Below are 26,119 nucleotides of genomic sequence, written 5' to 3'. Positions count from 1 at the left end.
AGCGCAAGAAGAAAGTAGGTACGGTTTATTCTTATGATGTGGCCATTTCCGTCTAATGTAGCCTAGTTTTTCCTTTATTTTTGTGAAACAGTACAGCAGCATTGGAAATTGGTGGTTTATAAAAAAAAAATAATTTTCTCAGGTGAAGAATTAGTTGAAGTATAAAGTTAATAAAATGAGGAAAGTTATTCAAAATTCTAATTCAATTTTTTTATTCATCATAAAACAAATACACGTTTTGGCTTCGTCAAAAAATTGCAATTATTAACCTACATTTTACAATTTATGTATAGTGGCAAGAACAGAGTACTGCCATATAAAAAGTAATTTAGTAATGGCCCTAGGAATTTACATAACAAACAAATAATAACCAGGAAGAATTTTACAAAAAATTAGGTGAGGCCTGAAAATGAATGTAAAAGCCTGATCACATATTTCTGATCCCTGATGAAGGATGTAAGTCTTATTTTGAAATTTTGAATATTAGTAAAGCGAATGCAGTAACTATACATCCTTCTAATAATTTTTTTTTAATTATTTGATTCACGTAGTGTAGTCACTGCAATGTGATCGCTACAGTGATGGAAAGTAGGAAAAAATTATTCATTTTGTTGTTGGGGGATTGGTGAAATATGTTTACTAGATTCCACCCCTGAAATACTTGTACGTAATGTGTTTAATGTTTTATTCTATTTATGAGGAGACATATGACTCTTTTTTTTAGTTCAGCTCTACTCAGTGTAACTTACGCGTAGATTTGAATGGAAGTTCCAGTCTTTGCAAGAATTCAAAGGAGGAGTAAGGGGAACAATTTTGAATATGAAAGGTACTATTGTTTCTTTTTGTGTGAATTCTACTATTCGTAATGATAGCACAACATTACTGCATATATGTTGGGTAATCTGGGTAATTTGCTAGGAGACGTCGTTGCATATAGACCACTTTGGATAAACTCCAGAACATGGATTGCACCCTTTTCCTTAATCTGTGACAGGTTACGTTACGTTACGTTAGGTTAGTGTTTTAGTATACGTTGTATACTTTAAGGTTAGATTTATTGTAAAAGTGGTCTATATGCAACGACGTCTCCTAGCAAATTACCGATAATCTGAATATCTGCTGCTTCTGTATATGGAGAATAATAAACTACCGTACTACTACTACTACTACTACTACTACTACTACTACTACTACTACTACTACTACTACTGTTGTTTTATGAGGGTCGAATACACATTACTAGTGAGTGACAGTTGTTTATTGTTGTTTATTGTTAATAAAATAACATGTACAAAAATACAGTCTTAATTCTTCCCTGAAGGAGTTAAAACTCGTGCTCAGGGAGTTGTCTAAACACATACGTAACACAAACGAAGATAATTATTTGACACAAAGTGGGTCAAGAAAAAAAATATAGGAATAAATTAACTTTAAAAATACAATTTCAATTTTAACAATTTACATCATACAAATATATACACATATTAAATCAACATACATTCTTTAAAAATTAAATTCCTAACGCTATTCTTGAAATGTCTGATACTAAAATTTTCCAAATTTGGGTATTTTTCAATTATTTTATTATATAGGCCTAACCTTTGATCAAAGTAGGTACCATGGCTAAGCAACAGTTACAACAGCAACAGTGGTGAGAGGATGCGCTAAGTGCCAGATTATGCCAGTATAACATTACTACAGTAACAGTTTTCGTTACATGAACCACAGATCTCTCTTAGAGAGGGAGAAAGGGTTGTGTATTAGCTGACAATGACGTCAGTCATAAATCCTCACAATCAAACTTGTTAAAACTCCCTATCCCTGATTATCAACGCGTATAGACTAGGTTTTCAGATAAGTTGTTGTTTAGTCAACTGTCTGAAGACAGGTTTGAACCTCATAAGTGACATCAATAAGGCATCACTCCTGAGGCAGCTAAGCCAGGAGGTAATGGGGTAGAGTGGCCAGTTCCTTTCCTCCTTCCAGATACATATGCAAGTTAACTGTAACGTCGGTATCTCCCCACACTACACAATTTCTTAGCCTCATATTGCTTAAATAATTCCCTCAACAGGCCACCCTACCCCATTATCTCCTGGCCTAGTTGCCTCATAACTGGTGCCATGTTGGTATCACTTCTGAGCTTCAGACATGTTTTTGTACCATGATTAAACAACAAAAACCCACTAACTTTGTCACATATCTCGGCTTAATGTCGCTTAGCTATCCCCTCGTTTAACCTATCTAACTCATAAAGAAACTTAAATCAGACATCAGTCCTGTGTGTGGTGTGGGGCGATATCGAAGATTGGTCTAAGAGCGCAACTAACTATTTACATAGGCCTACAGAATATGAACAAACGCACATAAAGAGTTTCCAGATGCCCCGATATGGCAGGATATTCCCGATTTTCAGAAAATTTTCACATGTCCCTCTCATACCTGTCATCGGACACTTAATGTCCCGCTTTTAAAGATATTACCCATTTCTAAGTGCAATTGAAATTCTCGAACGACACGGAACAAATGCACCACGCACAATGTTCAGACTTGAGGGGTGTGCAGATTTAAGTTAATACTGTCCTACCATTATAAGTTTGTATTTTGATGTTTATATATTGTAACTTTTAATTCAAACAATAATGTAACTTTTATTGTTTCAACAATAATCACTTTCTATAATTGAATTTAAACACTCCCGTCAACAATGGGATTTGCACTCCACACAGTAACACAGTATTCATTATCGCACTCCACAGACGACAATGACAGTACACTTGGATTATTGAAAACAATGTACTGCTAGTCTCAACTAATGTTCACAAAGCACTATTTACAAAACAAAACTGTCAGTTCTCAGTTCGTTTGCCTTGGCTAGTTCTTCTAGCTCAGTCACTCAAGTTCACATAATATCGAACCCAGGACTTGCAAGAGTCAGTCCACTGAACTTCGAACTCAGGTCCCCCAACTGCGGTCCACTGCACTCGAACCAAAGGCTCCGGATACGCCGCACTGGTCAGGACGCTCCTACAGTTGCGGACACACTCAAGTCGAACTCCGGTCTCGAAGCTGGCTTCACTGCTACACAGGACTGACTGGCTTGCTGACGAAAAACTGAAAATATCTTCTCCTCGCGTCCGTATTTATTAGTTAAACCACACTTTCCAGAAACTACGATTTCGTGAACAATCTACAGACACTGAGAGGAGGGCACTTCCCGAAACTTCTCTGGATTTCCCCCCTCAGTCGCAGCTGCTTTACTTCCCCCTCTCTGCCATGGTCCAGCATGCCGTCGTTCCCCTTATGTCCGTCCCCTCCAGTTTGCGTGACTGCGGCCTCCTCGCTCTCCGTGCGCCTTGTTCCTTCCACGCGTGCCCTTCCCTCTGTGGGACGGGTGATTGACTCCCTGCTGTCACAATAGTAATCCAAATGTTACGTAATGAAAATGTGTTTTTTAGGACCTATTGAATTGTCACATTAAATGACACAATATTGTAAATTACCTATAACAAATATAATGATAAATATTCATTAAAATGTTGAAAAATAATTATTTAATTATACTATGAGTTACATATATGGGCTACACTGTATTAATACATTATTATTAAGTTACTTGTATTATCAGCTGCAGTAAAATGTCACTCTTCGATATTTTTAACATCTGGTAACCTTAATTATATACCTAGTTACTCTTTACATGAAATGTAGGTGTCACTGACAGGTAAATCCTTGTAATCTTAAATAAACTGATGTAGAAAAATGTTGTGGGCATAGCTAAGTGCATTGTAACATAGCAGTTATGAAGCAGACAGAAAAAATAACCATAATATATTTGCTTTTCAGGTCTCATAAATAAGATTAAAACAGAATCTGATATCAATACAATATCTCCGGAGAGTAATGATCTATGTGAAGAAGAGGATAATCTTCTGTGTTCGGTAAGCAATTACATATATTTGGTAAATTCCACAATCTCCAAAGATTGTTTCTTCTGCTAGAGACTGCTGTATGTTTGATTCTCACAGAATTTCACTAATTGAGAAGTATAAAAATTAAATGTGTTCCAAATTTTTGAAAAAAAAAAAAAGTCTGTAGATTTGCATTTCACCCAAATGAACTTGCTGTGCTGGGCAGCAAATGTGGCTACCAGATATGGGTAGAAATAAAAGGTAAAACATTTTAGTGGAATTTAAGATTACAGGTACTTTGATGGATAGGCCAGGACAATGATCCTACCTTTAATAATAAAACTTATGACAAATAAATTAATGTGTAACCTTTTGTACAAAAAGAAAAAATTCTTTGTTGCTAAAAACGTAGGCCTAATTAGCAAGGGCTGAAACTGTCATGTTTTCTGAGAATTAGCCTATCGGAAATTTTTAATTACTCATTTGTCATATTTGATTTGCAGGAAAAGGAAGTGAATGTGATGGAGTCGAAGATAGATCCTTGCAGCCTGAGTTATGAATTCGTATCAGTAATAAAATGTGAAGAAAATGAAGATATGAAGTCACTTCCAGTGTTTAAATTTGAAGCTGTGGTGAGTGTATTGAATTCGACTCTTTTCCTATTTCCTGAATGCTTCTTAGGATGGGGAAACATGTTGCATGAGTGTAACTTTCATGTTAAATTACCAATTTCTGGGAATGAAAAGAATTCCTGTGTGAGTTTATTGATTTTTATCTATAACCTGTCTTTCTTATTAGCCACATATCACTCTATTTAAATGTCACTCTCTTAGCAACGAATCATTCAGATGAAACACAGTAATTCCATTGTATTTTTTTTACGATGCTGTATAACATCTAGGTTATTTAGCGTCTGAATGAAATGAAGGTGATAATGCCGGTGAAATGAGTCCGGGATCCAGCACCGAAAGTTACCCAGCATTTGCTCGTAATTCCATTGTAATACTTGTAGAGATATATGGTATGTATTCAAGTAGTAGTATCATCATATTGATAGCTGTCCAAATCAAGTAAAAAAAAAAAATGTAAATGTTAGAAATATGGATAATAAAATTTAAAAAAATTTAATGATCTGCAACAAGATGTGGTAGCTATCAATACAATAAGCAAGTATTGAAAAATAAATAATATACACTGAATATTATAAAGATGAATAGAGATGGTGTTTGATGATGTTCAATGAAGATTTTAAAATAGTTGATGCAGTTGTCTGAAGAATCTTTTCAGGAATCTTTAAATAAAGAAACAATAATAATTACTAATACAACACATAAATTACATTAAATTTATTTCACTCTCATTCATAATCACAATACTTATAAATAAGGGGGAATTCGTTAAAAATTCACATCACAGTAATAACAAACCGAAAAAATGAACTTTTCATTCAATTACAGATATTCTATAAATTCCCTTGTCACTTTTTTTCTGAGGTTTGCTCTAACTGTGAGGACAATGACAGGTATTTTGTTGGGAATCCTGGGACTTAGAATATAATCTTCATGGGCCGTATTCATAGACATTCTTAGCGCGGGCTTCCGGTGGATGATCAGCGAACTAACATTTTTCGTATTCATAAACCAGTGTTAGCAAGATGATATGATATGATTCCTGTACAAGTAACCAGTCGATAGCCGGGGCTAGTTTAGCACGCTCGTAGCGCAGGCTAGCAAAATGTCTATGAATAGCACCCCATGTCACTAATTCCACTGACACTACTTATTTCTGTGGCTAGTGTATCGTCTTTAATAACCATTTAAAAAAAATAGCTAAGGTAAAGAATTGCGATAAATGTAGAGGAGCTAGCTTGTGATGACTTTATCTGAAGATGTTTATTTTTATCATTACACAGAAAATCACTTTAACACTCTGCCAGAAGAAATTAAAATAAACAGAAAAGTTTCTGGTTACTTTAAATTCGTATTTTATTTTCTTCTATATTGATTTGCTGTTTTTTCTATATTGTTTTTCGTGTTCAGAATTTCCAGTGTACTCATTTACTATAGGACTGTTTTGTCTGTTTTATCAATAAGCTGTGTATTCATTAATTCAGCTTACTCATTTATTCATTTATTTACTTGTTTATTTTTATTCCTTTATTTACCTAATTAGGCTATTTGTTTATTTTGACGACCCATTTCAAAAGGGAAAACAATTAAAAATGTAGAGTTTTGGGAAACCTGAATTTTAAAGCTTCATGTTGCTGTGGAAAATCTAATTTGAAACTTATAGTATATGTATATAAAACATCATTAACAGAATTGGAGTAGGGTCATTCCATGCAAAAAAGTATGTTTTTGAACCATGATGTCTCAAAAATTAAAAATATTTTAGTAGGTTATTTAGTATGTTCTAAATATGAATTTCACGCAATATTATATTTATATCTTTTGTAGTTTGGCAGCAATCAGCATTTAAAATATTGGTTTAGCAAAGAACACGGTTTCATTCATTGAAGTTTTCTTACTATTTAAAGGAAGGTGGAAAAATAATTTCAATGCAATTCGAAAAAGGAGAGCCTTGTTTACAAATGCCTTAAAATGAAAAAAATATATAATTTTTTAAATAGTTACCCACCGTAAAATAATTAAAAAAAATATAGAACACAAAATGCACCTCATTTTTACAGACGAAAAAACATGTGTTTAATTCTTTAGGGTATATTGATTCCACTGTGAAAATTTCAGAATGTAGACTTAAATATCATGTCAGTTTTTAATAAAAATAACTCACCGGAACAAAGGAGCTCAGCAGGTAGGCTCTCCTGTCATACAGAATGTTGCGTGATCAAGGTCAGGGAGACGGTCGTTTGAGATTACTCATCGTTATGAAGTCTCGCGAACGCTGCCACCGCCACACACACAGCAAGCGATTTTCGACCGTCAGAACAAAGATTAATAATTTTATTAATTTAATTTTATTCACAGATTTTTTTTAGATAACGTCATAAAACTTGGGAGATGGATTAGGAATAGGATTTTCTTTAATACAAATGAAATTCGCATGAATGACACTTCATATAGGGTGTCTAGAATGTTTTAAATGATGGATAACATGTTGCCACCCATTTTTCAGTCATCCATATGACTAAAATATTAATTATATGGCAGTCATAGTTGGCAGTTTAATTTATTTTCATAATAATATTATTATATTAAAAGCCCAAAAAAATTCATGACATCGCTGGCATATTCTTAAAATTTTGTGTGGAATGACCCAGTAGTAATTCCAACGATTCTTTTGATTTTTCACAGCAACATAAAGCTTTAAAATTCAGATTTCTCAGACCTTTAAATTTTGAGTTGTTTACCTTTTGAACTGGGCCATCGATTTATTTATTTTTTTTGTTTGTTTATTTACTTATTTACTTACTGTCCGTCTGTTTATTTATTTATTTATTTATTTATGCATTTATTTATTTATTTAATCATTTATTTATTTATTTATGCATTTATTCATTCATTTATTTATTTCTTAATTTATTTTTCTTTCTTTTTGCCTTTCTTTCTTTCTTTCTTTCTTTCTTTCTTTCTTTCTTTATGCCATTTGTGCAATACCTCTGCCTCAGTTCTTTATTGTACTTCCTGTATCGTGATTCAATTTTTATTCTTCAGGAGGAATCATGCAGTGTGGACGATTTCACGAATGAACTGAAGTCAGAAATGAGAACGTTGAATGATGATCTGAGTAACAGGTAAAGATAATTTGTTTGTATAATTCCACTCAGTCCTTATTGAAAACGCTGTAACAATAAGCATAGCTTTCACAGTTTCTACAGATAACCTATTATTTTCGTTTACCATAAGGAGTTCATCGAATAGTTATTACCATGTACGCTAGTGGCACTGTTCTCGCAACATGACAGCTTTGCGAATTGGTAAGACATTTTTATGAACGAGAGCTATCGATTTCTTGTCAATTATTTGTTTTAAGTTTGAGATAAGAATGTTAAATGCAAATCCACAAAACACAGGACAATTCTGCACCCCGAAGAAGTTATCAGGATGCTGGAACACAACCTCGTAATGAGGGATGATCCTGTAAAATACAGAACATATATGAACTCAATCCTTAAGGTAAGATTTTATACAAATTTTAGGAAGTGGAGTTGAAATAGGCCTATAGGCACCGCCCCTGTTGTGACACATGTAGTCAAGACTTAAAACACCATGTAATTGATCAAAGGTTATAAATAAAGTCCTGTATATCAACACATTATTAACTTCCATTCAAAACAAAAAAATTATCAATGTCAGTGATTTCTAAATTGTCACAAGAGATATGAATGATTGTTGTATGAACTGTGACTGTAGTTTTAGTTGTATGACCACAGGATTACGAATTTACAGGTTCATGCAGACGATTTGGAAGGAAGATGCGAGAGGACAAGAGATTAGTTCAAGTGAGAATACTGTACAACGCTTTGCTGAGGTGGTACTTAAACAAACACATGCAAAGGAAACAAGTGAGTTTTGTAATTTTCGAGACAAATATTTAGCTCAGATTCAATTAAATTGCGAATTTTGTAACAAAATTTCACTTCACAACAATGTCTGTAGAAACACAGATGTCGTAGTTATTTACGACCGAAGTCAAATACAGATTTTTTGGTAAGAGTTTTACATGTCGTGATCATTTTCAACAACACACTTCAGTTCATACACGTGATAAGCCATTTACGTGCAAAATTTGTGACCATATGTATGACCATTTTCAACAACTTGCCATCCACATCTGTGGAGTAACTGTTAGCGTGTCTGACCGTGAAACAAAATGGCCTGGATTCGAATCCGGTTGGGGCAAGTTACCTGGTTGAGGTTTTTTCCTCAACCCAATATGAGGAAATGCTGGGTAACTATCGGTGCTGGACCCCAGAGTTGTTTCACCAACATTATCACTTTCATTTCATTCAGATGCTAAATAACCTAAGATGTTGGTACAGCATCGTAAAATAACCCACTATACTTTGAACAACTTACCTCAAACCACACAGTGAAGAAGTTTTTCATAAGCAATATTTATAAATAAAGTTTCAGATAAATCTGTTATCTTTTCTAGAATGTCTTGAACATAATTTAGAGCAAAATTTTTTCCATAAATGTCACATTGGAAGAGCTTGTAAGCTATATGGACTGACGTGTGTTGCCAGAGATGATCCAGTGATCCAAAACATCTCTCGCAAATATCTGATTTGAAAGTCTTAACTCCTTTATAAATCGAAGTGTGATTTCAAAGATGTTGCCGAGTTCTAAAATTGTTCTCACAAAAGGTTACATATGAAATGTTTGTCCTGTGTGAGTTCAACACATGCTCTTTAAGATGGTGATGATGTCCACAGTCATATTACTCAGTCTAATAATATTTCTTCTTCAAGAATATATAATTATGTTAGATATTTAAAGAAACAGTGTTACTTTTTTTTTTCTAAAAGAAGAGTGACATGTAAGCTGAAAATAATGCAAGGAAATAAAAGTTTAGTTTTCTTTGTAATCTTTTTGAGGTTGCAGCATTTCTAGATATGATATGAATTGTTGATTTTCTAAATTAAATTAAAATAATTATATATATTATTAATGGAAGGAGTCCATAATTGTACCTATTTTTAAAAAGGGGGACAAAACCAACTGTGGTAACTTTCGAGGAATATCACTTTTGTTGACGTCGTACAAAATTTTGTCCAATATTCTTTTGAGGAGATTAACTCCGTACGTAGATGAAATTATTGGGGATCATCAGTGCGGTTTTCGGCGTAATAGATCGACTATTGATCAGATTTTTTGTATTCGGCAGATAATGGAGAAAAAATGGGAGTATAAGGGTACAGTACATCAGTTATTCATAGATTTCAAAAAGGCATATGACTCGGTTAAGAGGGAAGTATTATATGATATTCTTATTGAATTTGGTATTCCCAAGAAACTAGTTCGATTAATTAAAATGTGTCTCAGTGAAACATACAGCAGAGTCCGTATAGGTCAGTTTCTATCTGATCCTTTTCCAATTCACTGCGGGCTAAAGCAGGGAGATGCACTATCACTTTTACTTTTTAACTTCGCTTTAGAATATGCCATTAGGAAAGTTCAGGATAACAGGCAGGGTTTGGAATTGAACGGGCTACATCAGCTTCTTGTCTATGCAGATGACGTGAATATGTTAGGAGAATATACACAAACGATTAGGGAAAACACGGAAATTTTACTTGAAGCAAGTAAAGCGATCGGTTTGGAAGTAAATCCCGAAAAGACAAAGTATATGATTATGTCTCGTGACGGGAATATTGTACGAAATGGAAATATAAATATTGGAGATTTATCCTTCGAAGAGGTGGAAAAATTCAAATATCTTGGAGCAACAGTAACAAATGTAAATGACACTCGGGAGGAAATTAAACGCAGAATAAATATGGGAAATGCGTGTTATTATTCGGTTGAGAAGCTCTTATCATCCAGTCTGCTGTCCAAAAATCTGAAAGTTAGAATTTATAAAACAGTTATATTACCGGTTCTTCTATATGGCTGTGAAACTTGGACTCTCACTCTGAGAGAGGAATATAGGTTAAGGGTGTTTGAGAATAAGGTGCTTAGGAAAATATTTGGGGCTAAGCGGGATGAAGTTACAGGAGAATGGAGAAAGTTACACAACACAGAACTGCACGCATTGTATTCTTCACCTGACATAATTAGGAACTTGAAATCCAGACGTTTGAGATGGGCAGGGCATGTAGCACGTATGGGCGAATCCAGAAATGCATATAGAGTGTTAGTTGGGAGACCGGAGGGAAAAAGACCTTTAGGGAGGCCGAGACGTAGATGGGAGGATAATATTAAAATGGATTTGAGGGAGGTGGGGTATGATGATAGAGAATGGATTAATCTTGCACAGGATAGGGACCGATGGCGGGCTTATGTGAGGGCGGCAATGAACCTTCGGGTTCCTTAAAAGCCATTTGTAAGTAATATATATTAGTCCATTTATAATGGAATTTTGTACTCGATGTTCTAATTTCTGTTTTTCATTTTTTATTTGAGCATGTTTTTGTATGTTTAAGTGGCAGAACTTTATGTTAATTAATTGAGACATTTTCTGGAACAAGAATTTAACAACGAAATCTTGAATTTGAGATACAGAGCATCAAACATTTTAGATCTCCTAGCCTATAACATAATTGTGCAGGATGACATTCAAATGTTTGTAGAGGATGCTGTGTTTCTTGGAGGGAAATAATATTTTTTCAGTGGGAGCTGTGTTATTAAGAATTCAGTATAATGTTGCAAACGGAAAAATGTCATAATACCCATTGAGTTATTACTATGATGTACTGAAGTACATAAGCTATTTCTGTGCAGGAATTCTGCATTACCATATGGTGAAGAATGGGTAGAAGAGAGAAAAATTCTCTTTCTCTGGGACTCAAACCCGGGTTTTCAGCTCTGCGTGCTGATGCTTTATCTACTAAGCCACACCGGTTTCAAATTCTGAATTCACTCATAATGAGTGCATCTCTGTACACAGTGTTGGACATTGTGCCACTGTCACATTCTGTGACACAGTACATAGATGAGGGTAGACCACCAAAGGGAAACAGAGAGATATCAGAATTTGAATCCGGTTTGGCTTAGTGGATAAAGCGTCAGCACATTAAGCTGAACACTCAGGTTCGAATCCCGGTGCCAGAGAGAAATTTTCTCTGTTCTGCCCATTTTTCACCCATTAAGTTGCTATTCCAGGGAGTGCCTCAATTGTGGAGTTATTTTTCGTTAACATTGTAATATGTTACTTTTTCAAAACTCAACGTAATTTGTTATAGACGTTGAATCATTCATCCACAATCTGCAAAATGACCCACTGAAGTGTGAACCAGCATGTGGCGGTTTTGCAGCACCATCAGACTTAAAATATGAAATAAATGACAATGTTACATCTCCAGCATCCAAGATTTATATTAAGGTAAGTTATGTTAATTTTTAAGTTAATTATTCTGGGTTCTTGTACTGAACACATAAAGAGCCTGAACTATTTCAGGTATTTCATTGTTTTGTAATATCTGGTAATATAAAAATTATTGTAACAGTTGCTGGACTTATATTCAGTTCGAAGACATAATCACATCTGTAAGATTGAACCACTGCTGCCAGATTTGAAGCTCGAGAACTAGAAGAAACAATAATATTGAATAATTTGTAAAATAAGTACTTATTATTGTCTTTATATCATTGATATACAGTAGAACCTCGATTATCCATTGTAATCAAAGTGCGAGGTGGAACAGTTAATCGAAAAAGGAGGATAATCCATCCCATTTGTGTTGACCTTATATTCTTTGAAAAAAGTCTGTTTTTTACTACTTTACTACCAGCATTTTTTTTTTTTTTTCTGATCTCCATTCTAATTCTCCAATGTAAGACGATGTCCGGGAATGAAGTGTCATTTTCTTGTATCAAAAACCTCATGGAGTTTCTGCTGATTCATGTGAACACGCTATTCAGGCGATATCTCTTCTTCCCCTCCACTATCGTCATTGTCACTCAGATTTCTAGATTTTCAAGCAAATCAGACTTTAGCTGGGTTTTTCGTGATTAATTCGATGGTGTTTGGGTAAAGGGAGTTAAGTCATAAAAATGAGCTTTGAGATAAATAAAAATTGGGTTGCAAGGGATAGCAATAGTAACCAACTACCTATCCTATCCAAATTCCATCCTCACCTTCTCGTGGTGCAACCTCTTTCTATAGTCCCGTCGCTCTAATTTCTGGCAGCCAATCACGTTGAAGGTTGGCTACATTTAAACTTGTGCGTCTTGTGATTCGCTGATGAAGATGTAAAGCATTTCCTAAGGCTGATAAATACTTAATATATAATCGCCCGCCATTTTGGCTCTTTCGTTGGCGTTCGCAGAAAGCACACGAGGACGTTATTTGCCGCCCAATTATTTGCTGAATTACAGTGCGTTTGATTTATTATCATAGGAGCTACGACATGATAATGTTTAACAGTGTCGCAAATAGATCCCTCGTCTGGTAGCTCAGCAATGAAAGAACAAAAATGGCGAACGATACTACCTACATAGACTTTATTGAGCCATGACTTCCTAAGACGTAAGCAAAGGGGAGGAGTCACACCGGGAATAACAGCGTTGCGACGATACTAACAAGGCTCTGGGGACCGAGTCATGGCAGAATAATGATTTCATATACTACAGAGGAAATGCTGTAATAACAGCGCCCACTGCTGACCTGACATGGCGGTGAAACGTTCCTTATGTGGCAGATAGGGAATATGGTTGGACTGGGCATGGCAATCCTCCCGATGGGTCCGTTGGCCAGTGGCAGAGGTGGCCCTCCATACCATATATAGGTTGAGAAACGACGATACAACCACCAACTCACAAAACTGTGGTGTCCATTAAAAAGTAGTTGTAAATTGCCGAATTGCCTCCTATGCCCCAAACATGAAGAAATGGACATGGAACATTTGAAACATTGTGAAGCACTCGAGAATTTTCAAGATATCACCTCCAAATATCGGGAAGCAAGAAAGAGAATAGCTTCACTGTTAACTCTAAAGCATTAGATACATTGAATCATTTAGGATTCTGCCCGAGGGCAGGTCTTTCACTGCAAACTCAGCATTTTTCAATCTTTTGCTATTTTCTGCTTTCTTCTTTGTCTCCTCATATAATCCATAAGAAGAAGAAGAAAGAAACAGAATTATTGCGAAATGTCTTAAGTTTACAGTTTTTTTTTTTTCCTCTCTGAACTGAAATTATCACTTCGGAATATGTATGATAAGACTTTCTTGTGTTAAATTCTAAAGTACCTAGTTTACATGTTTCGACCTATTTATGGGTCATCCTCAGAACTGGTCGTTGTTGGTCTTGGCGGTGGTTCTGAGGATGACCCATAAATAGGTCGAAACATATAAACAAGGTATGTTAGAATTTAACACAAGAAAGTGTTGTCATACATATTCCGAAGTTGTATAATCAAGATGTATTATTATTTTGGCGTAACTACAGTATGTTAAATGACTAGGATTGGAGTGTTTTGAATTTGCAAACAGAGAAATGGGTTGGAATGCAGTTGCATAAAATTCATCACAAGGTTGCCAAAATAACACCTTTGCAAGTTTACTGTGTAAAATATATGAATAGATGGAATTTGTCATCATTTACAATGTATCTATTATTGTTACTTTTTATTTTATATATAACATATATTTGACAATTGACGTCATTAAAGATTAACTGTAGAAATGGCTTAAGTTATGGACTACAAAACTTGTTTCAAATTGATCATGTTCCATATTTTTAAAGAAATTGATTTTTATTAGTAAAAATTTCAGCTATATAACTACGTATTTATCTGTTACACCCTTTAGTCCTTCTGTCCCTGATCGTGGAACTCTCCATCACAATTCTTGTGGTACATTTACTGTATGATAATAAAATATTTCTTTCTTTTTAGGAACAATTGTGGAATGTAAATGCTGTGAAGGAGGAGGCAACTTCAGATGACAACTTGAATGAAAGGTGAGAATATTGTGCGTGAGCTTACATGTTCCTGTTCTTCATTATTTAATAAATAGAAAATGAAGAAACAGTTATTATCCACTTAAGACTTAGGACGAAGGGACAGATAAAATTCATAACTTAAAAGAATAGTTAGTTCATGTGCTATCACTAGAGTTTCGTGAAAGTGATTTTATTTTTAAGGAAAGTTAGTTTTAAGATTTTGGTAGCCTATGTTATTTTAAAACTCTCATGTTTCACGTCAGCACCTAAACGTTACTCTGTCTCACCACATTAGGCATGCAAGCTGAACAGCTAAATATCTGGTACATGTAACCAACTTGTCAGTTATTGAAACCTAGAATGGCCTAGAGTGCTTACAATGTTGCTCCACCTTAAGACAAGATCACTGAAGCCTGACATAATTGCTGTTGTTGTTGTTGTTGTTTTCTAATGCCAGGCAATAAAGTCATTTGACCTCTTGCACTCCAATATTTTTCAAAGATATTATCATGACCAGCCAATGAAGCACAGATTTTGAGGTGTTCCGAATCCATTTCTTGGTTTGAGTTGCACAATGGGCAGTTAGGGGACTGATATATTTCAATTCTATGCAGGTATTTAGCCAAACAATCATGGCCTGTTGCCAATCTAAATGCAGCCACAGACGATTTTCGTGGTAAATCGGGAATTAACTGTGGATTTTGATGCAGATAGTTCCATTTTTTCCCTTGGGATTGTGTTATCAATTTTTGTTTGTTGAAGTGTAAGTTTGTAGATTTAATAAATCTCTTCACAGAGTAATACATAGATTTAGTAACAGGTCTGTAAGTAGCAGTGCTGCCCTTCTTTGCTAAAGCATCCGCATTCTCGTTTCCCAGGATTCCACAATGGGATGGTATCCATTGGAATACAATTCTTTTATTGAGTGATATTAATTGAGAGAGCATTTTAGTTATTTCTGCTGTTTGAGATGAAGGTGTGTGTTTAGAGACGATTGATAGAATAGCTGCTTTGGAGTCTGACAATATAACTGCATTCCTAAATTTATTGATGTGGCATAGAAGATTCCTGAGACATTCACTTCTTGCAATGATTTCACCATCAAAACTTGTTGTTCCATATCCAAGTGATCTATAAAGTGAGAAGAGACAGCACGTAACACCTGCACCGGCACCTTGTTCTCTGGATATCAAAGATCCATCGGTGTATAAATGAAGCCAGTTTTGTGGAGAGTACCTAATATTAATTGTCTCTAAAGACAATTGTTTCAGTATTTCAGTGTTTACTTCTGATTTCAATATTTCTTCTGTTAAATTTAGATTATATTCTATATTTAGTAGAGTTAAAGGGTTTGGTTTAATTTGTAAGTTTTCTTTTAAATTCGGGATATTGATTTTCTGTTTTAATTCTTGAACAATGGATATGAAACTTTTTTGAGTTTTCAATCTACAGAGAGGACTGTATGAATGCCAATTGTTTCCTGGTAATCTGATAAGTTTTTCATATTGAATCAGTGCTTTTTCTTCTATTGTCATTTTGATGCTGTTAATATTAGTGAGGAATCTCATAGAATCTATTGGAGTTGTTTTGATTCCACCAGTAATGAGTCTGAGAGCTTGGTTTTGAACATATTCTATGTCGTTTATGAAAGGTGAAGTAATCAAAATTTCTCCGCAGTATGTTAGCACTGGCCGTATAAACATTTTGTATGTAGTGTTCAAAGTATTCCTAGAGCATCCCCATTTCTTTCCTGCTAGTCTTTTTAGAAGGGAGAATCTTTTACGAACTTTTTCAGAAATGTATTTCAAATGGTTGCTCCATGTTAACTTACTATCGAAAATAACTCCAAGATATTTGGATTCATAAGTCCTAGGAAGGTGTTGGCCATTGTTTTGGATATTGAATTCTCTTTCTTTTTTACCGAGTGAAAATATTTGGTAGTTACTTTTGCTTAAATTGAGTGTCATCAAATTTGATATATTCCGTTCATGTAGTTGATTTAGAGCGTTAAGAGCAGAATTTTGAATTTTGTCTCTATGTCTGTAAGATCCGGAAGTCCACAAAACTATATCATCTGCAAATAGTGCTGTTTTCATGTTTGATTCCTCTAATAGGGAGGGTAAGCCATTTATATAAATATTGAATAAAGTTGTGACATAATTGTTGAAAGAACTCTGTGGCACACAGAATCAGATATGACACCACGTGGCACAATGTCACATTTTGCTTTACAATGCCTTGCGGCAGCCTAACACAATCTGCTTGTGATAACTGATTTGCTGGCTGTGTGGGTTTGGAAAACTGGCCTAGGCTAGAAAATGGCGTCAATGAAAGGGGACTGTCTATATGAGAAATTCTATTGTATTTGGTTATTATTTCCTAAGGACGCCTAATACACCTAAAAATCTATATGATTGAAAGAGTCTTAAATTTAAATACTACTAACATACTTCACAAACCTTATTTTGTATGTTTATGACTACTTCATGACTCACGATAAAGAAAAATGATATATTAAATCAATAATGAGTGATAGTATAGAGCAGAGAAGTAAGCCTACTACAAATTATTATCATCAATTATTATTCACGTGGTGCTTTCATCTCATTTGCAATTTCTCAGATATTTTTATAAACCACATTGTCGTGTTATTGTTACAAAGATTGTACTGAAGGTATCTTTCCTGTACTAAAACAACTAATTTATCTGCATCGAGCTCCATTATGAATAATGTACATTACACAACAATAGTATTCGTGAATAGTGAAAGCGTGCAATCATAGCCACTAACGCATGTGCAGTACACTGCAGCTATCAGACAGTCTCCTTGTGACGAACTTTAAGTAGTTATTCGATGTTGTCTCTCCATGTCTGCTCACGACAGTCGCGCTGCATCTGATTCTGTGTGCACCACATCATAAGAAATCAATGGGAGACAAATACCATCGGACAAAATGTCACGTCGTGCCGTGTCTGATTCTGTGCACACGTGGCCTAAGTATGTACTAAGTTACGTACAGCTTGATTCAGAGATTTTGGCCCCTGTAAAAAATTGTTGTTGTTGTTTTCTAATGCCAGGCGTTTGACAATAAAGTCATTCGACCTCTTGCATTCCAATATTTTTCAAAGATATTATCATGGCCAGCCACTGAAGCACAGATTTTGAGGGTGAAAATGGCAAGTTGTAGCCAATTTAAGTGAACACCATATTTTAACGTTTTGGTGGCTACTTCATTCACACACAACCCCCAGAATGTCTGGAGGACCACACCTGCTGTTGGTCGACGTGTCCATTGGACCTAGCTGGGAGATCTTGTTGATCACCAGCTTTCCCTCCTTAAGCCACTGGAGGACGATTTTAGTGCCATAGCAGGTCAGCACTAGGAACAGAAAAGTAGAAAGAGGAGGAAGGAAAGTGAAATGAACCCCTAGGCCTCGAATGCTCTAATGGCGTCTGGGTCGAAGAAAGTAAGAGTTCAGTCAGAGGATTGGATAGGAAAGGGTAAAGAGGGAATTAAGTATTGAATAGAGGAAAATTATACCAAATTCAGTCATTAACTCATCAAGCTGACTAGTGCTAATTGATGAGTAGCCCCTCCCTTTAGTTCAGCTCGTAAAATTATGCTTACTAACAGCTGCACCACGGGAAGGCAGGGATGGGACATTGGGTATTTGTCCAGGTTGGTTCCTTAAAGCCTTCAATGGGAAGGATTAATGGCTCTCTCCCCTGTATCCGACAGATACCCTTTTGCAGCCCCCCTGCAAAATGTAAGTAGATATACTAAGAGTGAGTTACTCATCACTACTGGTGAGCTGGGTCACACAGATCAGGCCGCGCAGTCATAACATCTAACACTTCCTTCTTATCATGTCGTGGTTGTGGTACACTCCACCTTAAAAACACAATATCCTACCACACATCCCGTTATAACCACTACGTCTGTTGACTAAACAATGTCATGATGACTTATATTTTCTTGACATGAGTGTCCCTCAGCTACGAGCATAGATATTATTTTCCTTCTACCGCTTCCCTTTTCTCCTCCTATGCACATTTGTGATTAAATTTCTTTCCTATGACGCAACACACAGGTCGCTCACTAGCCAAACAACCAAGGACAGGGGCCAGTAATGTTGAATCGAGCTGTACTTCAATTATTGTCATACATGAATAACTGATTATTTAATTTTTAAATCTTAATGGGATTTGGAATAAGCAATGTAATTAAACCCTGATTTCCTCTTTTCCTCCATTTGATGACTTACACTGATTGGATTCTGATCCATACATAGGTATATCAGTAATATTAATTTAAACCTTACTTACTTGCTGGCTTTTAAGGAACCCAGAGATTCATTGCCGCCCTCACATAAGCCCACCATTGGTCCCTATCCTGAGCAAGATTAATCCAGTCTCTATCATCATATCCCACCTCCCTCAAATCCATCTACGTCTCGGCCTCCCCAAAGGTCTTTTTCCCTCCGGCCTCCCAACTAACACTCTATATGCATTTCTGGATTCGCCCATACGTGCTACATGCCCTGCCCATCTCAAACATCTGGATTTAATGTTCCTAATTATGTCAGGTGAAGAATACAATGCGTGGAGTTCTGTGTTGTGTAACTTTCTCCATTCTCCTGCAACTTCATCTCTCTTAGCCCCAAATATTTTCCTAAGCACCTTATTCTCAAACACCCTTAACCTGTGTTCCTCTCTCAAAGTGAGAGTCCAAGTTTCACAATCATAAAGAACAACCGGTAATATAACTGTTTTATAAATTCTAACTTTCAGATTTTTTTGACAGAAGACTGGATGATAAAAGCTTCTCAACCGAATAATAACAGGCATTTCCCATATTTATTCTGCGTTTAATTTCCTCCCAAGTATCTTTTATATTTGTGACTGTTGCTCCAAGATATTTGAATTTTTCCACCTCTTCAAAGTCTAGACATTCAGAATTTAGAGAATAAATAATGTAATATCACAAGAGACTTGCATGCCACTTTCTATTAACCATAACATTTACTGTAAGTCATGTGACCACAAGTTTATGAATTTTCAGGCCAGTGGAGCCGCAGTACAATGAAGACATGCAAGATATTATCACATGTGACAACTTGGAACAGTGCTCTATGAGTGTCATAGAGAGACATACTTATACAAAGGAAATGGAATATGTTGGTGATTTTGGTGACGAACTTTCAGCTCAGAAGGTGTTACACTGCGAATCTTGCGGCAAAAAATTCATTTCACCGCGACGTTTGAGGATACACAAATTTTATCACTGCAGACAGCTGAAATCCTTCAAGTGCGATTTTTGTGGCAAATGTTTTTCTATACTTTATAATCTTCGACAACATATATTGATCCACATGGGTGAAAAACCCTTTACATGTAATGTTTGTAGCAAGAGTTTTACACATCAGCAAAATTTTCGTAGTCATGCTTTAACCCATACGGATAATAAACCATTCAAGTGTGATATTTGTCATAAGAATTTCAGGCGACGACAACATCTTCAGAAACACGCATCAATTCACAGGGATGATAAGTCCGCAGACAACACAGTGGATAGATCTTTCATATGCGATATTTGTCAGAAGAGCTTCAGGTATCTGCGAAATCTGCAACGTCATTACGCAGTTCACACAGATCTTAGGCCTTTCAAATGCGATATCTGTGAGAAGAGCTTCAGATATCGACAAGGTCTGCTAGGTCATTCTTCAATCCATACAGGCAAGAAGCCTTTCAAGTGCCATGTTTGTGAGAAGTGTTTCAGGCGACGTGAACATCTTCAGAAACATGTATCAGTTCACTCGGATGACAAGCCTTTCAAATGCGATATTTGTGATAAAAACTTTCGTCGTCTTGATAATTTTCGACAACATAGATTAGTTCATACAGCACCTAAGACTTCCAAATGCGGCATTTGTGAGAAGACTTTTCGGAAGAAAAACCATCTACTACGTCATTCATTGACTCACACAGCAGATAAACTGTTTAAGTGTTAAGTTTTGTAACGAATTGTCGTCTTTGAAAATATCTGTTAGTTGACTCGGCTGGGAAGACAAGCAAATGTGACATTTAAGGGTATATGTACGTGAACGAACGTCGACAAATATTGGAAAATGCAGGTTCTAAATTTCTAAAATTTTATAAGAAAATGAACGCACAATTGAACAAAAATTACAAGGTACCAGAACAAGACTTATTAGAACTTAAATATCTGATAAAAGTATTAAAAAAGGTTACTAATAATATTTTTCAAACCAGTTTTATCAAAATATGAAAAAAAAATTTCTGCAGTTACATTATTTGGTAACCATACCATTGTTATGGTCTCTCTAACATATTTAATATTTTTTCTGCATGTAATAAACACTTATTTCTGAAAAGTAGACTACTCTCAGACATGTAGAGTTGTTTATTTTAATACAATTAATTTTTTATTTGTCCAATATAAAATATATTAAAATTTACATAATGTTTTGTGACCTAATTTTTCTATTTTCAAAGAAATGGGCGTTATTGTAGTCTGCCTTTTGCATAAATACATGTTAAATCAGTGTACAAAATTTCAGAATTCTATCTAATGGTTGTGGAGTTATGAAATAATATGTGTGAAAATTTTCAAATTTTGGAAAATTTAACTTAAAATAAAAGTGAATTCTAAAATATATTAGTAGTAACTTTTTTATACTTTTATCAGATATTTAAGTTCTAATAAGTCTTGTTCTGGTACCTTGTAATTTTTGTTCAATTGTGAGTTCATTTTCTTATAAAATTTTAGAAATTTAGAACCTGCATTTTCCAATAATATTTGTCGTTGTTTGTTCATGTACATATACCCTTAAGAGAAGAATTTTGCAGTTATTTGTCACCTTCGAGAGGATATATTCACTTACACAAGTGGTAAGACTCAAATGTAATGTTTGCGAGAAGAGTTAGAGAAAAAAATACCACCTACTTAATCACTCCTCAACTTACACATTAAATGCGACCTGTGTGAGAAAAATTTTGTTCAGCATTCTCATCTTCAACAATATGCTTCAGTTCATCTAGACGTGAAGCCACTCAAAAGTGTATGCGATACTTTGGAAATTTGAATTATATAAAGGTATTGAATAAATTTGCAATAGATGTTGTAGGGCAGCAATTACTCCATAAAGTGTTAGTTGGTAGGCCGGAGGGAAAAAGACCTTTAGGGAGGCCGAGACGTTTTTTTTTTTTTTTTCCATTGGGTTATTTTACGACGCTGTATCAAAATCTAGGTTATTTAGCATCTGAATGATATGAAGGTGATAATGCTGGTGAAATGAGTCCGGGGTCCAGCACCGAAAGTTACCCAGCATTTGCTCCTATTGGGTTGAGGGAAAACCCCGGAAAAAACCTCAACCAGGTAACTTGCCCCGATCGGGATTCGAACCCGGGCCACCTGGTTTTGCAGGCAGATGCACTGACCGTTACTCCACAGGTGTGGACGGCCGAGACGTAGATGGGAAGATAATATTAAAATGGATTTGAGGGAGGTGGGATATGATGATAGAGAATGGTTTAATCTTGCTCAGGATAGGGACCAATGGCGGACTTATGTGAGGGCGGCAATGAACCTCCGGGTTCCTTAAAAGCCAGTAAGTAAGTAAGGGCAATTACTCCTGCTAACTGTGAAAAGTTTTGCACTAAATTATTACCTTCAAGAACTCAAATCTAGTCACACTGGTGATAAGATTTTCAAATATTATATTAATTGCCAGAATGGTTCTTTTGATTCACATATCACGCAAATATCGTAAGAAGCTTTTATTTTACACTAACATGAATATTTATTCAAATTTCCGTGTAATAACTTATCTTTAGATTAAAAAGTTCATTTAACTAACGTTTTTTTGTCTTTCTCTAAGGCATCTTCAGATTACAATAAAAGTCACTATTTATACATTTGAAGAATTTTCTCAAAACATTTAAAATTCTGTATAAATTAAAATTACATTCTTATAACGAACATCTATATACACCATGATTTACAGTGTATAGTATCATGAACAATTTCTAATAAAATAAGTATATTATGTGATATGAATGTCTGCATCCGAGTCCAAATGGTAAATACAGTAAAATCCCGTTTTAACATTCCCGTTTTTAAGGAATAACCCGTTAAGTCCCACCCAAATTACCATAAGACTATAATATAATTAATTTCCACTTTTAAAGAAAGTTGTTGTTTTCTAATGCCAGGCATTTGACAATAAAGTCATTTGACCTCTTGCACTCCAATATTTTTCAAAGATATTATCATGGCCAGCCACTGAAGCACAGATTTTGAGACTTTTAAAGAAAGTGGTTTAAGGAAAATCACGCTTTTAAAGAATAATTTTTAATTGGATTTTGTGATAATGAAGCTCAAAATATCGACTCGATTTGAATAATCAATAGTACCGGTATATTTCAATAGTAACGTGGCAACATTATTCTTTATCGTCGTTTATGGTCTCACTTTGCGTTGCTGTCACAGAGTGGTTGCTTTGCTTGCTTTCTTCTCACAAATTGTGTGGATCCTGTTTCCAATTTTTTTGTTAGTTTATGCTAATGGTGACTAAACAGAAGAAATTAACTATCGGACAGAAAGTGAAAATAAAGAATGTCGAGGCTAAACCTCAAATAACTCTCTCATATAAGGCAACAAAGCATGGTTTTCCAACTACGTAATACGGAATAATGAAGAAGAAAGAAGAAATTTTCAGTGCCATTTTTCAGTGTGGTTCGGGTTCAACCAAATGAAAAAAACCTTTGTGCCTCACCATTTAAAGGGTCAGAAACTATTATAATGAAATATTGTAAATAATAATTGTAATCCTCGTTGAATGATTATAATGTTTGGTATATAATACGCATGTTAGTACTAGTTATTTTAGCCTTTTCTCCCCATTTTATGTAAACCCCCTTTTAAGGAAAACACCTATTTAAGGGAAAAAAAGTAATCCCTCAGAGATTCGTTAAAAAGGGGGTTTTACATTATGTGATTATTTATGGAGATTCGAAGTCAGGCTGTATGCAGCAACTAGCATGAATCATTATTTTACGTTCTTGTGAGTGATTTATTTTAAAACTAACGCACTAAGTAATGATGTAATGAAACTTTTTTTGTACATCAGCATTATAAACAGTTTATGATTATTGAAAATCGTGCATAATATGCCACATTATCGTACTAGTGACGTAAAAATATTACCATGACAACTAAAACGTCATGACTTCTATTAAGAAGGTATAATGTATCATAAAGTTAACATTAGGTTTGTTCCAGCAAGCAATTCAGAACACGTTCTGAACTAATACCGAACTTCTTTCAATGCATGTGTTAGTTGCGTATGGTGTCAGAACTAGTCTGGGATTTTACTTTGTTGGAATGTTTCTTGAACTGTTCTTTCACGGCCTTCAGAATTTCTTTTCATGTTAAAATTATATTCGTCTTCCGAACTTAATTCGTCATCAAATATATCACTATCACCTTCCAAACCTGCCTAGTTTCGAAGTATTTTAACCATAACTTCAGATTAAACCATCTGCACATGCGCCAACGTTCAGAAGTCCCAGTTCTGCTCTTAATCGAGAACCAATTTCACTTGTTCTGAACGAGTTTTAAAGTATGTTAGAACAGGTAACTGGGAGTTCAGTATCGGTTCGGAATCAGTTCTAGTCTTGTTGGAAAACACATTGAGCTACTGCGCATGAATAGGCAGTTCAGAATCGATTCTGAACCGTGCTGGAACAAACCTTATATGAAACGATTTGCCAATGCTGTAATTTAATACATCATTGTTGTCATAGCAACCTCTTTCTTCATAGACCATGATGCCAAACTACCCATCATTACAAATCTGATATTATTTCTTTATTAATTGTTTTATTATGCTGTTGTACTAGAAAATAACGTATGAAACACGTTTATAATGTTATACAGTTATTCCATTCGTCAAAATTGGAAAACTCGCGACTCATGCCATGAAGTATAACGTTATAAACTTGTTTCATAATATACAGTGTGTCCCACTCGAAGATAAAGAAAGTACAAGTAAAAAAAAAGTACTTTTATACTATGAGATTGTCATAGTAGGTGCTGAAAATGTCCTCCCTGAGCGTTAATACACAACAGAACACAATGTCCCATGTTCCTGAATGTTGAAATCCTTGAAATATTTGTAATAGGAAATTAATGTTATTAGGGCTACCTTCGAGTGAGACCTCAGTACTATTTAACATGGAATGCTTAAGTGGATATCTATTCGGAAAACATGTCTGTTGCCATTCCTGTAATGTTCTATATGCATCTTGTTCCTTACTGGGAACATGCCGATTCATATCATTGCTTCTTAATAGGAGCTGACAAATGAGACTTGCTACATATCATTATTGGAAAAAAAAAAAAAAAGTGAAAATTGAATATCATTGTGTATGTATTAATTCAAGATATTACTAGTAGCTTGAAGAGCGAATGCTGCATTTATTTTCTTGCATTGGTTACAATATTCATTAAAAGTTCCAAGTTATTCGATTCTTATAAAGTGGTGTCCTACCCTTATTTGAAGTCACAACCACGAGCCATGTAAACATTCCACACTATTAGAGGTATCTTAAGCATTCCTTGTCATCATCTTCTTTTGATTCCTCTTACCAAAATCATCCTTTCGAAGATAAAGGATTGCTTCCCATCATTGTGGTCACCATTGAATTTTGTTCAAATGTCTCTTGAGCTTCCACATGTGTGACATCATTACTACATTCAACATTTAGGTAGCTTAGTGTAGGAATGATGAAAGAGTAATGGAACGGAGAAAAATTCTTTCCGGCGCTGGGATTTGAACCCGGGTTTTCAGCTCTACGTGCTGATGCTTTATCCACTAAGCCACACCGGATACCCACCCCGGCGTCGGACAGAATCGTCTCAGATTAAGCTCCAACTCTTGGGTTCCCTCTAGTGGCCGCCCTCTACACTACGTCCTAGATGTCTATGAATGTAGGACTGAAGTCCACACATGTGCTGAGGTGCACTCGTTATGAGTGACTAGTTGGCTGGGATCCGACGGAATAAGGACCGTCTTAAATCAGCTGAAAACCCGAGAATTTTTCTCTGTTCCATTACTCTTTCATCGTATGATGATGCAGAATATCTGCATGGAAATATCATATGTACTTCGATACATTAAAATAATATGCGTAAATCACTGGGCATTATCTTTAAAAAAAAAAAAAAACTCTCAAAATCAAGGCAAGAAAGAATTTGTAGGCACTTGATTGGTTTTGCATGTTAGATGTTTTCTCTATGAAGAAAGTTCTGATCTTGTCCATTTCAAACATTTTTGTTAATAGGTACTTCTTTAAGAAATTAAGGGGGACAGGAACTGGCCAACCTACGCCATTATCTCCTGACCTAGTTGCCTCATAAGTGGTGCTTTTTGGTATCACTTGTGAGATTCAGACCTGTCTTCGGACAGTTGACTAAACAACAACAATACCAGATAAGCAGGACGTTATTGTTTTCCTTTTTTCTTATTATTATTATTATTATTATTATTATTATTATTATTATTATTATTATTATTATTCCAGTACATTGCGATTTTACGTGCTTTGGTGATATT

The 26,119-nt window shown here is 35.2% G+C and overlaps 1 protein-coding gene across 1 annotated transcript; it reads left to right on the top strand.

Annotated features, from left to right (window-relative positions):
- Positions 1-570: 570 nt before the first annotated feature.
- LOC138715170 (zinc finger protein 454-like) lies at positions 571-25,693 on the top strand. Its single transcript, XM_069847743.1, has 8 exons — positions 571-826; positions 3,847-3,941; positions 4,415-4,543; positions 7,586-7,665; positions 8,321-8,436; positions 11,779-11,918; positions 14,433-14,497; positions 19,543-25,693. The coding sequence occupies exons 1-8, from the start codon at positions 820-822 to the stop codon at positions 20,489-20,491; spliced, it is 1,581 nt and encodes a 526-aa protein (XP_069703844.1). The 5' UTR covers positions 571-819; the 3' UTR covers positions 20,492-25,693.
- Positions 25,694-26,119: the final 426 nt, after the last annotated feature.

The sequence above is a fragment of the Periplaneta americana genome, chromosome 2, assembly GCF_040183065.1.
Source record: "Periplaneta americana isolate PAMFEO1 chromosome 2, P.americana_PAMFEO1_priV1, whole genome shotgun sequence".
In the NCBI taxonomy this organism is placed as follows: Eukaryota; Metazoa; Arthropoda; class Insecta; order Blattodea; family Blattidae; genus Periplaneta; species Periplaneta americana.
This window is presented reverse-complemented; position numbering and strand designations above follow the sequence as displayed.